The 16,286-nt window shown below is 42.5% G+C and overlaps 1 protein-coding gene across 2 annotated transcripts in view; it reads left to right on the plus strand.

The window, feature by feature from the left end:
* The window catches only part of mctp1a (multiple C2 domains, transmembrane 1a), a 142,303-nt gene that overhangs the window by 68,781 nt on the left and 57,236 nt on the right, over window positions 1–16,286 (plus strand). The window contains exons 5-10 of one of the 2 annotated variants that reach the window (XM_035165923.2): window positions 1,066–1,177; window positions 3,150–3,188; window positions 6,139–6,303; window positions 6,738–6,868; window positions 7,438–7,624; window positions 15,479–15,572. In XM_035165923.2, the coding sequence (XP_035021814.1) occupies window positions 1,066–1,177; window positions 3,150–3,188; window positions 6,139–6,303; window positions 6,738–6,868; window positions 7,438–7,624; window positions 15,479–15,572 (728 nt within the window). The remainder of the gene's footprint in view (window positions 1–1,065; window positions 1,178–3,149; window positions 3,189–6,138; window positions 6,304–6,737; window positions 6,869–7,437; window positions 7,625–15,478; window positions 15,573–16,286) is intronic. The other variant, XM_035165924.2, reaches the window with a different exon arrangement.

The raw sequence follows: 16,286 nt of genomic DNA on the forward strand, positions 1-16,286 counted from the left end.
TGGAGAAGCTGTGGTGAACGTTATGCTGCTGTAACATCATCCAGCATGACCCCTTTGTTGGTGGGTCAGTGATGGTCTGGGGAGACATATCCTTGGAGGGTCACACAGACCTCCATGTCACAGCCAACGCTACCCTGACTGCTGTTAGACACTGGGATGAAAACCTCAGAGCGATTGTCAGACCTTAGGCTGGAGCAGTGAGCCCTGGGTTCCTCCTGGTGCAGGACAATGCCCGACCTAATGTGGCCAGAGTGTGTTAAAAGTTCCTGGATGACGAAAGCTTTGAAGCCATTGACGGGCCCTCACCTTCCCCTGACCTAAATCCACTTAAGCACCTATGGGATGTTACATATCGGTGCATCCGACGCCACAAAGTACTGCCACAGACTGTCCAGGAGCTCACTGATGCCCTGATCCAGGTCTAGGAGCAGGTCCCCCAGGACACCATCCACTGAACATGCCCAACTTCTGATCCTGCAGCTTAGACTCAGAGTCACATTATGAGTTGTCGTGATGAAATTCACGCAAGTTGGATCAGCCTGTGATTTACATTTTTTACTTGAATTTCCTTTGCGGTTTTGAGTCCAGCCCTCAATGGGTTGATGATTTTGGTTTCCATTGACCGTTGTTCCATCATTTTGTTCTCACCAGATTATACAATGTAGATCAGTAAAGATTTTCAACTTGAATAATTCGTTCATCTGGTTTATGTATGGATTATGACTTCAAACTGAATTGTCAATAGCAGGTCAAAACCCTCACATATTTCCCAATATGCATCATTCAAGATTGTTAGCAAGGTGGGATGCTTGAAAACAATAAGACTGGCATTTAGAAGGGGGAGGGGAAGAAGCAGAATGGAGCAGTCAGAGGGGCGGCTCATCTCCCTGCTCCACATCCATCTTGTCAGACTGGAACTGATTAAAAATGTGAATCGACTTTATGTTCAGATGGATTGGGTGTATGTGTGTGAAACATGCATTTATTAATATACAGGTGGAATCCCTGCATTGTAAGCACATACATGTACAGTTAGTGAACATGGTTTGCTGTGTTTCCCTGCAGGACCCAGGATGTGACGCTGGACCTGAAGGACCCACAGTACCCTGAACACAACCTGGGCATCCTGGATCTTTCTGTCACTCTGTCACCGAAGGAGGGAGACATCAGGGACACTGTAAGAAAACTATGTGAACTATTGGTCAGATTACTATTATGCACAAAGTACATTTCCTTCTCATTCAGGGAAACGATTCTTTTCCGATCTTACATATCCCCCAGTTTACATCACACTATGATATGTCTCGTATACTGAAGGCGAATAATATAAATGCTGAAGGAACTACATGAAGTTTTAAGTAGGGAACCACTCAAATCAGTACAATAAGTTTGATCATAATGAAACTTCTTACTCCAGTTCAGTGAAGTGTGTCTCCGTACATCAGAAGCTCCGGCAGGCTGATGAACTGGAGTGTGCTGGCTCCAGTCAGCCTCAGTTTCTGGAAACTCTCCAACTCAGCAAATGCATGGGCATAAACACAAGTGTAATTAACATGTTCAGTGGAAAAGTTTCGTGTTCAAAGAGCACCGGATTCTCTTTCTTAATTATGTTGGCTCGTGCCTCTGCGGACATGCTCGATGTTTCAGAGTTGCATTTATTTCTGTTCAATTATTTGTTTGGTTAATTGGACCCCTGCATGCTCGATCCGGAACAAGGCAGAGTCATGGGGGAAATATTTTATTCCTTTTGATCTGATGTCTTAATTCTGGTGCTTATTTAGTACTGTAGTTCAGAGAGTCCACATTTGACAGAACAAATAAACTCTATTTAGGTTAAGCATCATTTTGGATTTCTCCAACTGTGAAGAAAATTAGTACAAGGTTATACCAGTGCATTAGTCATGGCTCTCTCTGTTGCCATCTACTGGTATGGAAGAGAAAAGGAAAATATACTTTACTTAACTCTATATTTGAATCAATCCTTTATCAAATTACTAATAATCATTTTAGTTATTATGCAGAATCAAGTGTTTCTGTATGTGGTGATCGGTTTCATGTACTGTGTGTTTTCAAGTTCATGCGTTGTGCACTTATATATATATATATATATATTTGAAACCTGTGCACTGATGATTATATTCACAGAAATAAGACACTTTTAACCACAAAAATAAATTGATGCCAAACTTTGAAACATGCAAAAAGACCTTAAGCTATTTCTAGGACCTGTCAATAATCCTCACTCTTATGCTTTGTCTGTATAAGAAAAGTTCTTCCTTAAGTTCAACTGTTGTCAAGGTGATTCTTCATAACTGGACCGAAACAGTAAAGTCAAGTCAGGAGCTGGATCAGTTGCAGTCTCTGTTTGAGTGTGTACATTGTGTGATTATAATGTATAATGGGCACAAACAGCAGCTATTGCGTATACATACCAAAGACTGTATTTATAGATGGACGGCATGACGGCTCCCCAAAAGTCATATGATCTTGATCGGCTTGCTGCATTATAGGTTATTAACCCTCCTTCCTCTGTGTTAGTGGATGGGACATGAACCAAACTTAAAAAGTCAAAGTACACGTCAGATAATTATTTCTCAAAGAAAGTTCCGGCCATTTTAAGTCGTTCTTCTCGCCCAGATCTATGTCCCAGTGCTCATTTTCCCAGGAAGTTTGGATTTAGTTATTTTAGTTTGTTGGGATGACATCATGATTGACAGCTGAGACTGACTCGTGATTGGTCGAGCATGTGTATTGGCTGGACCTCACTGCTGCGGCTCCATCCCCTGATCACCACTGCACAGACTTGAGCTCCGCATGACGTCATCCCGGGATATTTTGGCTTCAAACCTGGACAGTGGGAGGAGGTGAAGACGTGTCGTCCATCTTTATATACAGTCTATGATACAGCGTGTGTGCATACGCCAACACTTCAGACCATATGACAAGTACAAGCACTTCTCATACTCTCCCTGCTTATACCTAACATGCATGACTGACGACTGCCCCCCCTCTCCTTATCTAACCCCCCCCTGCACCAGACCAAGGCTAACATGACCATCATACACCCCCATGCCCTTTAACTTCTGATCCTGCAGCTTTAAACGGGAGACATTGGGGGGCGCTCTGTAACCGCTTTGTCTCATTTACAGACCATGCTTTTGAGAAGGAACTGGAAACGATCTAGTAAGGTAAACTAAAACAGCATGTAACCCCACCCACAACCCTCCAACTGTGATGTAACCTCACTACCAACCACACCTCACCTCTCCTGCACTCTTCACTGGTGTCCTGGTACTTGAATGGAACCTCTCCCCCCCGCCCTCTCTCTTCCTCCCCTCCTCCCCTTCCCTCCCACCGTGGTATTAGACCTTTTTTCTTTTCTCGATCAGTTCTTTCGTTCTCATCGTCACCAGTTTATTTTCCACAAGCTGCAATACACCGCCTGCGTTTTACATCAGCTGAGGGGATGTAACCCCTTTTGTTGGGATGCGAGTGCAATTAAAGGGGAACCATGTGTCATAGGTCATGTAAATATACCCAAAGGTTTGGAAGTAACATGATCTAAATACTACCATTGTTATGAGAAATGTATTTTCTACTTTTTTAATTGTCCTTATTAACATTGTATTCTTAAATTGAAGAAAAAAGTGATACCCATTAATTTTAGAGCTTTACTATGCATTCTTTTTCACATACTCCCAAAAAACAGCCGTCACAAACTTTAGCTATTTACAGTGAAGTCAGATATTAATAAGAGGATCCATTGGCTTCATAATGAATTCATCTCGCAGGTAAAATAATCTAGTGAGCTTTGTGCTTTTGCTGAGCCTGAGCTCCAAGTACGACATGTCCATGCTTCTCCCACCTTCGACCTGCACTGTGTATTGCAGCTACCGTGTGAGAAAATAATAGTAATTTATTTTGTGGGGTTTTAAAGGCGTCCAGATCCTCTGTGAAACATTTGCTGAATGTTGGCAGATTAGAGGACACTCTTAGACTCCTTGTCGTGGAAATCTTTTAAGTTGATATTATTTTGAGTTCCCATCTTGCCATATACTGTAAGAGACCGCTACCTTTTTGGCTTTGCTGTATGTGGCTGTTGGATGCTGGTCGAGGCTCTGCTTCTTATTTGCTCCTGCATGAAGCACCTGCCATGTCTTTTTTTTTTAAGCCAAATACAGAATTATATAAGTATCAGGGACGATTTTGTAAGCATGATTATGTTAATTTGCAGTCATGTTTCACTTCTAATAAGGTACATAGGTATTTATTTTCCTGTCGTCACCGAGTAGGGCTGAATCTGGAAACTCTGCTTTACTTTTAGTTGATTTCCTAAATTGCACCTAGAGGTTTTGAATGATTCCTCAACCATCCGTGAAAAAGTTTGATACCCACCAAGAGACACAGACACACATTTGAAGTGCGCTTGGTTGGAGCTGGGCAGACGTCCTGCTGTATTGTGCTTCCCCAAACCGAGCCTTTGAAGCCTCCTAACTGGGCCATCCCGCCTGTGACTCGGGAATTAGCTCAAACACTAACGAACTAGCTACTCTGCTACCCCACCAAAAAAGGCGCTGCTCCTGAGTGCCTCCCTGCCTACGTGCTCGACGGCAACACAGTGCACGGTTATTTTTACACAACCACTTCTTTTTAATGAAGCATATATGAGCGCTGAACCCACAGTAGGAGATGCAAACTATTCAAGAAGTAGTTTGAGATAATAATTATAAGTCAGAGGCACGCTGAATTCAGGTCTCGAACTTTTACCACAAGGCAAAATGCTTCTTTTGGCACTTCAAACGTTTTTCCTTGTGAAAAGTGGAACCATGTGCAAGGCGGCGTTAGTTTTTAAACTGAACACTGGTATCTCTTCAAGACTTTTAGCCCACGAACATCTCCGTGCATGATCTCTTTCCTGCTGCGCTCTGGCAGAGAGGACGCGGATCCCCAATTCAAATAGCCCATGGTTCTTCTTTTTGCGAGAAGAAATATGTAGCAACAAAACAAGGAAACAATTAGGATCACGCTAGCGTAGGACATAACAGCAACCTCTCGTCATTAGCATACAGTGTGTTTCAGAGCAAGTGAACAGGAGGAATGAAAGATGTGGGAGTTGCTGTATGGGAGGTTGGCTGTATTTCAGGGAGCCATTCGCATTGTTTAATGTCTGGAGAATGGAAATTAAGAGGCTCCGTCTCCAGATCAAAGGGCCGCACTTGCAAGGCAGGGTTTGTTCAGAGTTTAATGAAATTCACCCGCAAAACAAAAGCTATGCTAATAAATTCTCCCTAACGAGGAAGGAGGAGAGAGGAAGGCAGAGAAAGGGAGAGAAGGAGAGAGAAGGGGGTGTATTTGTTTGACAAATAAATACCCTGCTCTTTGTTTTAGTGAAGAATACTGACATGATTCAAAGAGAGGTTAAATAGGCCTGTAAGTGCTGAGAAAAGTGTTGGAGGAAGAAAAAAAAAAACTACAGACTTAAAATATGGATAATCATCAATCTGAGTTTGCGGAGCTGTCAGCTTACAGCACTGCCAGATGGAATACGAAATTTACAGAAGTACAGTGTCGCAGTGGTCTTTCCAGTTCGGGCAAGACAGCCTATAAATCACTTGCGTCCTTCGTTTATTATTTAATATATTTCAAACTTTGTGTGAAATAAAAAAAAGAACAAGTAGATGCAGTGACATACACATTTTTGACGACAGTAGATTCCCGGTAAACAAGCGTAGAAAGGGGTCATGGTACATGTTCCTCGTTTTTCTGCAGAAATGCTGCTACCAACAAGCGATGATTTTCCCCATGAAACTGTTCAGTGGATATAGTGATATTATTATTAATAATATTATGATTTTTTTAACCTTTTAACCTATTTACTGGCTGTTCTGGTCAGATGAGCCCACACCTCAAGGGTAAATTCAACTGTTCAGATTTTGTGTTTTAAGTTTAAGTGTTATCTTGTGTGTTCTGCTTCCTCTCTGTGTGTTTTGTAGTTGTGAGTTTACAACAGCCACAATTGTACCTCGGGGTTAATTAATGCATATGTCTGTGTATGTGTGCTTGCTTTGTTGATGTTTGTGTCCGCGCCTTTGTCATAATAAATGCATGTTTGCGTGACTGTGTGTGTGCTTGCTGCAGTATCAGAGTATGCGTCTGTCAGATGTGCACAGAAAATCCCAGCTGTGGCGAGGTATAGTCAGCATCAGTCTGATAGAAGGTCGCGGCCTGCAGCCCATGGACACCAACGGCCTCAGTGACCCTTACGTCAAATTCAGGATGGGGCACCAGAAGTACAAGAGCAAGGTAAACGTCCTCCTGTTGGAGAATATGTTCTTCTTTTAGTGGTAAGGGAGGAGCATTTTTATAAAGAGGTTTTATTATTTGCTATATTGTTCATTAGAAAAACAACTTAAATGTTGTTTACATAGAAGCAGATCTCTCTAGATAAACTATGCAATATTTTAAATCAATCACATACCTCTCGATCTTTTTTACTTTTCTCAGTTCGTCTTTCTTGACTTACTAACACTATGGAAGGAAAATGCATCACTTATCAGTGTGAATTTACAGAATTCAGTCTTTTCTTATTGTTTGTCTTGTAACGGTGCAACAGTTTAATTCATATAGTCTGTGAAAAGTCCAAGTTTAAGTAGCTCTGTGAACTTATATAGACATATACATATCTCATCTAAACAACAAATTAATCAACCGAGTATTTGCTTCTGTTGTTTCCTCAGACAATTCCCAAAACGCTGAACCCCCAGTGGAGGGAGCAGTTTGATTTCCACCTGTATGAGGAGCATGGAGGTTTTGTAGACATCACAGTGTGGGACAAAGATGCTGGCAAGAAGGATGACTTCATGGGAAGGTACAGTGTTTCTCCGTCCGTCCCTGGATATGTTGTGATCTCATTACTTTTTCAGGCTCTTGAGGTAGAACAGGTGTCGCCTGTGGCAAAATGACACATCCTTCACACTGGGGGTTCCACAGAAAAAAGCTGCACAATGATAGTTTTTGGAATCAATTCTGTCTCTAACCATGTCTCTAATTTGTATGAACATAATCTTTTTTAAAAAAAAATTTTTTTTTGACCCTGTGTTCAATACACTTCAGAGAATAACATTCCTGTGCAAATTGAAACCCTGGGTGAATACTAAGCCATTCCCCGTGGAATCTTTTCTTGTTTTCATCAGAGTGGAGGCACTTGAGGAAACATTTGCTTTGAACTCTTTGACCCAAATGCAATAATTACTACTAGCCTGCCGTGATATTAACCAGAGATACATCAAGGTCATGCTACAAAATCAATTGCGACGGCTTCAGGTTACTGCTAAAAGCTTTTAATTGTATCAGCTTTGGCTAAGTTGTCAGAAATGGAATGAATGCTAACTCAGTAATTGGAATTTCTTTTTTTTGTGGCATGTGTGTGTACTTTAGGTGTACCATTGACCTGTCGCAGCTCAGTAAAGAGCACACACACAAGCTGGACCTGCCGCTGGAGGAAAACGAAGGCGTGATGGTGCTCCTGGTTACACTCACTGCCTCTGCTGCCGTTTCCATCTCAGACCTGTCAATCAACATACTGGACGACCCCAACGAGAGACACCAGATCATGCAGAGATATGTGAGTTTATTGAAAGTGCAGCCTTGTATGAGCGAGTGTAAGATAAATGTGTGAATACTTTTGACAGGCAAGTGCACAGTGTGCCAGAACTCAACTGGAAGACCTTAAGATTCTGTTTTTGTAGGTTTTTAAGGAATATCATGATTTGCTCAGATTTACTGCACCACTGCACTCTTTTTATCTTTAGATTGAATATGAAGCAAATTTAACATTGTGTATATTAGCAACTGGACTGTTTTTGACTAACTGGGGAAGGCAGCTAATCCTAGAGTTAGCTTGGTTCATTGTTCGATAGAACCAATGACTGGAGTCTAGTAACAGATGGTTACCTGGTGGTCAGATTATGTCACTAAACTTTCGATAAGCCATCTCCATTTTGATTACCATCAGAGGATGACAATATGTTTATGGCCCATTTTTGATTATCTGTGATGTCAGGAGAATGTCAACACTGACCTTCATGACAGTGTCACCTGCTGTAAAAGTGACCTGCAGTAATTGAGCTGCGCCAAGTAAAGACCAACTGCTGGACTCAAGTCTGCAGAATCCTGAAGCTGCACCACCGCTGCTGCACAGAGAGCCGCTCACTCGTTTATATAAAGTTCACTGAAGCTCGACTCAGTACGCAGAACCCCGAACTGGAGAATCACGCCTGTTGCTGTGATGGCTCTGACATTGATGACTCCCAGCTGCCTCTGCTACAAAGCCCCAGTCCCCTGTTTATTCAAATTCTACTTATGTTGAACGAATCCCTTCTCCAAATCGCACCAAATTGAACACTGCACCTCCTCGGGCCCTAAACAATACACATGCCAAGTGTGAAGCCCATAAGATGATCGGTTGTCGAGATATGTGAGGTATATTTTCAGCATGTGCAGATAGATTCGTGATGCTGTTATTGAGATTTTTCCTTGATGATCTGTGCACACATTCTTGATCATGTCCATATGTTCAACATACATAATTTCTGTTTGCGGCTATTCTCAGGAAAAAAATGCTTTGTGTTTGTTCTGAGCACAGCAACACAGGCAGAGGGAGCATCAATACAACTTAACAATTGTTCCAAAGTTCCCCTCCTTGAAATCCATGCCCATATACTTGATCTTTTCCTTCACACTGCTAAAAACAATTTCATGCAGTCATCTTCTGTATTACTGATCATCCATGTACCTGATTCTATGCCTTCATCCCTCGGATTGATGCAACTGTGTAACTGTCAACTTGTCCAAGTTGCACAGAAAAGTATTGTTCTTGTGTCATGAGTCAGGCTGACGTGTCAAATAGCAACTCCCCCGTATTTATCACCACTCGTCTGATTGTTATGAAGTCATTTTATTAGCATTTTATGAAGAATGTGTCTTATCTGTGAAGACCAGTATTTATTTGTACAAGCTGATGTACTGAGGTTTGGAATAAATTCCACCAACCTGCAGCTGTGATTTTGAAGTTAGAAGTGGAGGAGTGGGAGGTGCACAAAATGGAAAAGAAGAAAAACATTGGGTTTAGAGGTCAAGGAAGGAGACGAGAAATCGCATGTCTCTTTCGGGCAGAGATGTTTGAATTAAGTGTTTGGAAAGTGCGCCCGCTCACATCGCTGCTTTGTCTCCGCCGCTATGATTCACACCCCAAGTATTGTTTGGTATTTGCATCGGTGTCCTGCAGTGATTTGTGTGTGTTGTGAGTGCATGATTAATGCATGTGAGTCATTTATTTCGGTGTAAAACGTCTTAGCTTGTTAGCCAGTTGTCGCTGATTTGAGCTCAGTATTGGAGAGATGGAGAGGAAGAAAAGAGAAAGAGTAAGCCCTAAGGCCCCATCTGTTCCAGAGGCCCTCCACTCAACACAATGCTTTCAGCCTATGTCTTTGTCTTAGCCTAGTTAACCCTTCACACCCTGTCATCCTCACTCCGTGCTACAAAGACACTCAACAACGACTCGCACGCACTCTCCAGAGATTGCATTCACTGACAGCCTTGACATGAGACATTTCTCTGCACGTCAACAAAATGATATGTGGTATTATCATTACTTGCTTGACTTATATAATATAATTTTTTTTCATGTAATCTTTTAAGTTTGATATATCAAAACAAATATGTGAGATTTATATCATCACCTATTGTATTTGATCATGTAGTAGAGACGTGGAGGCACATTTTCAAAACGAGTGCCACTTAGTTCCATCTGTTTTTTGAGGATGTACAGTGAATGTGTTCATGTAGAGTAAACAGCTGTTGGTTTGTGTTTGTGAGCTTAGGATGTGTTTCTGAGAAGCGTTTTTCCGCGTTTGTGCATAAGCACCAATGGCGCGGCTCCACAGGCCAAACACGGGTGCCACGACCTACATAACCGTGCCGGTGCCTTATTGGCTAGCTGCAGGAGGTCGATCACTTTGCACCACGCTGCAGCAACCACCCAGGATCAGAGGGGGGAGCTCTAGGACCGAGACACAAACGCTGTGCCTCTCCTCACACTAACAAAATGACGGCGGGGAGTGTGTGTGTATGTGTGTGTGTGTGTGTGTAATAGGGGGCGAGAGGTAAAGGGTGATGGTTGCACTGGGAAGGGAAGGTGTGTAAAATGAAAAGAAAAAGCTATTTCACCTCTCACACAACTCGCGCAGACCCCGTTTTTCTGCTCGGCTGAGGCCAAGACATTTCCCTTCCCTCGCCTACCTCTTTTCCTTCTTTCTCTCGCACCCCGGCGTCTCTGTCCCGCTCTCCCGTCAGCCCTCGGCTCTTTCTCTGTCGCCGCCGTGGCCCTCCCTTCAGATGAAGGGACGAAGAGATAGAGGCTGGTGGTGGTGGTGGTGGGGGCGCAGATGAAGGGGCACTGTGAGGTCGGTTTGAAGACTTGAATGGTCTCTCTCCATTAACATATTGCTTCTCCCCAGACTGGCTGTCTTTCAGTTGCAGAATTCAATAAAGATGTACCTTATCAAAAAGTACTGATAAGACCAAGTACCACCACTCATTCATAACAGTGCTGCTCAAAGCCCACTAATCTGCCCTGTGTGTGTGTGTTTGTGGGCATTTGTGCTTGGGCACAATTTTAATGACTAGTATTATCAGCTTGAGATCAGCTGTTCAGCACAAGCCTGCACAAATCATCCACTACTACTAATCACAAACAGACACACACACACACACACACACACACACACACACACACACACACACACACACACACACACACACACACACACACACACACGCACACAGATGCAAAAACAGTACCTATACCTGTGTCAGCTATCTACTATAGAGATGGGGGATGGCAGAGTAATACAAGAACCATTCTGTCATCATCACAGCTTTAAAGAGCAGATACCTTCACAGACGAAAGTAGAGAAGACAATTGAAGTCCTCTGCTCGTCCCAGTCGCCAGCGGCATGGCCCACCTTGCTCATCATGAAATAGCACGCACAAACACACACCAGTACTTTAAGGCAGTGTGTAGCAGATGATCATAAAACACTGCTGTGTGCTCCATGCACACTCAGTTCAATAATCTCCATTTTTTAAGAAGACTTCATAGATTTTAAAACCTAAATCTGAGGCCATTGAAGACGGATAATGAACTCCAGCCGCTCTGCATTATGATGCCTGTTACATATATGCATGTGTGTGTGTCTATCAGGTCTGTTATATGTGCCTCTGTACACTTGCATTTACAACGTACATCATGCGTGTGAACGAGTACATAAAATTCTGCCGCAAACTACTTTGAATGCAGCTGATGGCTGAGCCGTATGCAACACGGTGCAATATACCCACTCAGTGACAACTGCCTTAGATGTACTATTGCTCACTGTAACCTTTCTTTCATCCCTAATTACTGTTTCCTAGAAGTAGAGAGGGGCAGAGAGAGAAGGAAAAGAAGAGATTTATGCATTATGATGGCAAAGGAGCACACACACTAATGGCTCTTAATGGGCCTGAGGTGGCCGCAATATGAGTGGATGAGAGGAGGAGGACGTGGTGACCTCCACCGAAGTGGTGGCACTTCACCACCCACCCTTGTGTACTGTATTGCACACACACACTCACACACCTGCAGTACCTCTCCCACCCACTCCGCTGCTATGCTCTAAGGTGATGTCAGAGGACACAACCTGGGCAGGAGGTGCGATCAGGGGCTGCAGTGAAGTGTGAGACGGGCAGAGGGCAAACTTTGAGATAGATTCTTGACAGACAGTGATGGTGAGCTGATGAACAGGAGTGGTAGTTGGAAGCATTTTTGTTTGTGGTTGAGCGTTCACGGTCATTTGATCAAATGTCCCCCTAAAGCGAACGGTTACCGGGCAGATGCTCTCCTTGTGTGTGTGTGTGTGTGTGTATGTGTCATATTATTTGCAGTGCTGATGAAAGGTGACACAATGCAACGATGACAGTGAGTCATGAGGCTTTACCGACGTTGATTCATTTGCGTGTGTGCAGTATGACAGAGATGGGAAGAAGACGTCACAGTGACAACATGTCAATCACTGACAGGATGGGGGTTTGTCTTATGAAAGCTAACTCTGTCCATCCTTTTTTCTCCTCGCTTCATCCCTCCTTTTCATCTCCGTATGCCCATCATTCCACCTGCATGCTGATGGGGGGTGTGCGGAGACGTAAATGGAGGAGTGGGGGTTGGTCTTGGCCTCCCTTCATCTCTCTGTCTCTCTACTTGTCTGTCTGTCCAGTCCATCTATTGCTGTCTATCTTTCTAATGGGGATTTGAATCCTCATGGAGGAAGGGTTTGTCTTCTCCACCAATCATGGATGGAGGTTGAGCCTCCAATGTCCCCTCAGGGAGACTAGATGGTGGAAGGAGGAAGGGATGAAGAGCGGAGAATTGGTTGGGGGATGAAAAATAATCTCTACATCTATTTATTAAAGAAATAATTGTTTCTCATTTTCTTCCTCGAGTGTCTGAGCCTGTCATATATATCTGTTGTTCGGTATTGTCTTACATTTAATAATACTATGGGATACAAACATAACATACAAACACAAAACCTTTCTCATTTTCTAAAATGTTAAATGTCAAGCAGCCAAGTTTTCCAAAACCATATTGTTTTAAAATATTATTTCAAATCGTTAACTAAACTGTCTGTAGGAATTAAAACATTACATATTTAACCAATAAGACACAATCTAAATTGGTTCAGTTACAATGTAAATCCATAAATATCACACACGCATACATACACACATTTTGGGGAGTAGCTAAAAAAGGATTGTAAAGGCTTCCAGCTGCGTTATCACTATTTCTACTGTTGAACACTAAAGCCTCTTTTCCACTGGTCAAAAACCCCCACTAACACCAGCTAACCACAGCGGACACGGGATTTGATCGGCTCAGGCTCCGATTGGCGGTGATGGAAACACCCAGGTGAATGTGATCACTTGGAGAGACGGTGAAGTGAGACAGCGCCTCAGTTGTCAAGCGTTTGCAAAGTTGAACGTGACGTTCGAGGCAAACCCCTCTTTCGGCAATGGGAAAGGAGTCAGTCCCCCCTTTTTTACCCACATTAAAAAACCTGTGTTTACCTGCAAATTTTGGTATAACACACCCAGTGGCCAGCCAACAGTTGCTCTAGTCTTTTTCTCTGTTGCCTCCTCCATGCCCTCTCTCTGACTCTTTTCCTCCCTCTCTTCTTGGCTGCCCCCCAATAATCACAACAAGCAGCTGTATCTTCAGAGAAATCGTGCCTTAAGATTGAGACTTGTCCCCTCTCTCTCTCCCTCTCTCTCCCTGTATGTCTCTCTCTTTTTCACACACTCTTTTTTTCTCCCCCCTCTTTCTTTCACACACTCTCCCCTCTCATCTCCTTTAGAGAGCTTTTGGACAATGATATCGCAGGAAACAGGCAGAGTCTGACAGAGTTGGTAATAATGAATTAAGTCTGTAGCCTGGCCCTGACTCTGAAATTTAAATTATAATTACTCCTGTGGGGATGGAAGGGGTTATTGCCAGGGAGAGAGAAATAAATTGAAGTGAAGTGCATTTCCACTCTGCTTTTAAGACACGCCGACATGCTACTCAATTTGGCCTCAGTGTAGGTTTTCCTATGCATGTGTTTATACCTGAGTATTTGGGTGTGAACAAAAGCGTGTGTGTGTGTGTGTGTTTGTGTTTGTGTGTTTTTGTGTGTGTGCGCGCGCCCATGCCTCGTGGCCCAGATCTCCACAGGTCCTCCTTTATTCGTCAGATTTACAAACAACTCTTTTTACATAGTCATTCCTCTGTCTCCTGGTTATTAAAACCTTGTGTACACAGTTTTCCCTCTTCTGGTTTTTAGACAATCACAAGGCCTCATGGCAACTCCTGGCTGTGTATGTAAATGTCCTGTTATGGTGTGTAAGCCTGCAAGAGGAGAAGAATATCAAGTGGGGACATGTGCTTTGTTTGTGAGTAAGCTTGTGTGTCCGACTGTTCTTGTTACAGTTGATGTGTTTATCAACCATTTGTGTGTGTGTGGAGGTCACCAGTGTGTGTGTCTTTGCCTCGTAACTATGATATCACTGCCAGCCACGCTTCACTGGATGTGTCTTCTCACTACAATACCTCTATTATCACATATCAGCCTAATACTCTCACTCTCCGTCTTTATAATGCAAAGACAGACGCAATATCAGTGAAATCACATCACATGCAAATTGTGCTCATGTGCCGTCATTTTTTTTGCACATTTTCCTTGACTTTTTGAAGTAAGAATGTTCTTATTCCATATTATATACATATTACGTGAGCTGACACCGCTGTTCACCCACTGTTTAAATGTCTCTTAACGTCTCAATCCTACACACAACTTAATGAGAAAGCACTTTGTGGAATGACTGGGATGAAATATTTGACTGACCAGGAAGTGAATCAGCTTTGAAAAAGACAATTAATTCAATAATTACACTAGGGCTGGGCAATATGAAAAATCATTTTACAATAAAAGTTTCCATATCAGTCAGTATCAATGCATTTCACAGTAAATATTATTTCTTTCAAGTTTAAAGAAACTCTTCTTTATGGACAGAGAATGACAAACTCTTGATAACCAGCAAAAAAGGTTCAATTGTGTGTTACATCTCCTCACTGTGCTTACACAATGTATGTATATCGATTATATGTTGGACCTTTGTGATATTAATATTTGATTAAAATTATATTACGATAATTATTAATAGGTATTTCCCTTTTGCTCAGCCTTAAGCTACACACCTTTAATTTTATTCCTTCGTTTGCTCCCATAATGGTCAATAAACAAAACTTTAATCTTCACAAAAACAGTTTCCTCTGTAACCAAGTAAACGAGTGACTTATTTATTTTTAGTAAACTAGTTAATGGAAAAAAACTAAAGAAACACCTGCTCTAATTGTAACAGTGTATAGTGTATAATTTTATGCATCCCCTCCCTTTGCTCATTGTATGTTAGTAATAAATACATTGCTATAGTTTGTGTAATCTTGTTCATCCTTAACATATTACAGCACTAAACTTGCCTGTTGTCTACAATGACCCATCTTTGTTCTACATTTATCTACGTACAATTTTTATTTGCAATAACCTTTTACAGTGTATTCCTACACGGCTCGTCTTTTTTACCCGAACTGGTAAAGTTCCATTTTATCTAAAAAGTACAAAGTCAGGAAACATCTTACACAGGCGGGAGCAGCTATTCAGTGAAATTAAATCCGGCCATTTGTCTTGGACCATAAATGCCAGCTCCACATCTTCACGTCAGGACTGCTAAAGGACATATTCTACCCTTTCCTCTCTTAATGAAATGTCAGGCTATTGACCTGTCTTTCTCTTCCATGCTAATTTGCCATCCTGTTTGACCTTTCACCCCTGTCCCTGTGATGTTTCAGAGCCTGTGGAGGTCGCTGCACAACCTGAAAGATGTCGGCGTGGTGCAGGTAAAGGTCATCAGGGCGGAGGGACTGATGGCGGCAGATGTCACAGGTAAGATGGCAACCTTAGGTTCAAACGACAGGATAATAACCTCTGTAGTTCTTGTTCACGTTTGTCAGAAGTTGGGCCCTTGATTTTTCATCTTTGTACTCACACTTTTGCTTCGCTCAAGTTTTGGATCTAGACACTGAACAATTTCCGTGGGTTTGTTTTCCTCCACCAGCAATCTTCCATAGATCTGTAGCCAAAGATAAAGTCAGGGTGTAATTTTGGTTAAGGGATGATCCTGTGTGAGAATCCTTGGAGAGAGTTAAAGTCGACTTTGTGCAGGTCACTAAATTTGTCTCTACATTTTTAGAAGAAGATGCTGGCTGCTCATTTGAATAATAGAGAAAAAGTACACATTTGAACCAACAAATCTCTCTCCCTCCCCCCTCCCTCCTCCCTCCTCCTCCTCCTTCTCTGCTCGCTCTCTCTGAATCCTCCATTCTCCATTAATTCTTACTTTTAATTAGGTCTACAGTGGACAGGGCTAGTTTTTCACTCTGTATTATCTAGTAGAAAGAAGGAGTGTGTGTGTGAGAGAGAGAGAGAGAAAGTCTGAAGTTTCTCTCCATTTGAAGCAGACACAGTCCCATTAGCCAATACGGAGTGGAGCTGGTTGATTTGGGTTATTGCGTGGAGCGACCGGAGTGCAGGGCTAATGGCTCTTGTATTTCACTCGGAGCAGAAATTTGCTCCATGACCTCGTTGTAAAGCTCATCA

This window comes from Hippoglossus stenolepis, chromosome 9 (assembly GCF_022539355.2).
Source record: "Hippoglossus stenolepis isolate QCI-W04-F060 chromosome 9, HSTE1.2, whole genome shotgun sequence".
Taxonomy (NCBI): domain Eukaryota; kingdom Metazoa; phylum Chordata; class Actinopteri; order Pleuronectiformes; family Pleuronectidae; genus Hippoglossus; species Hippoglossus stenolepis.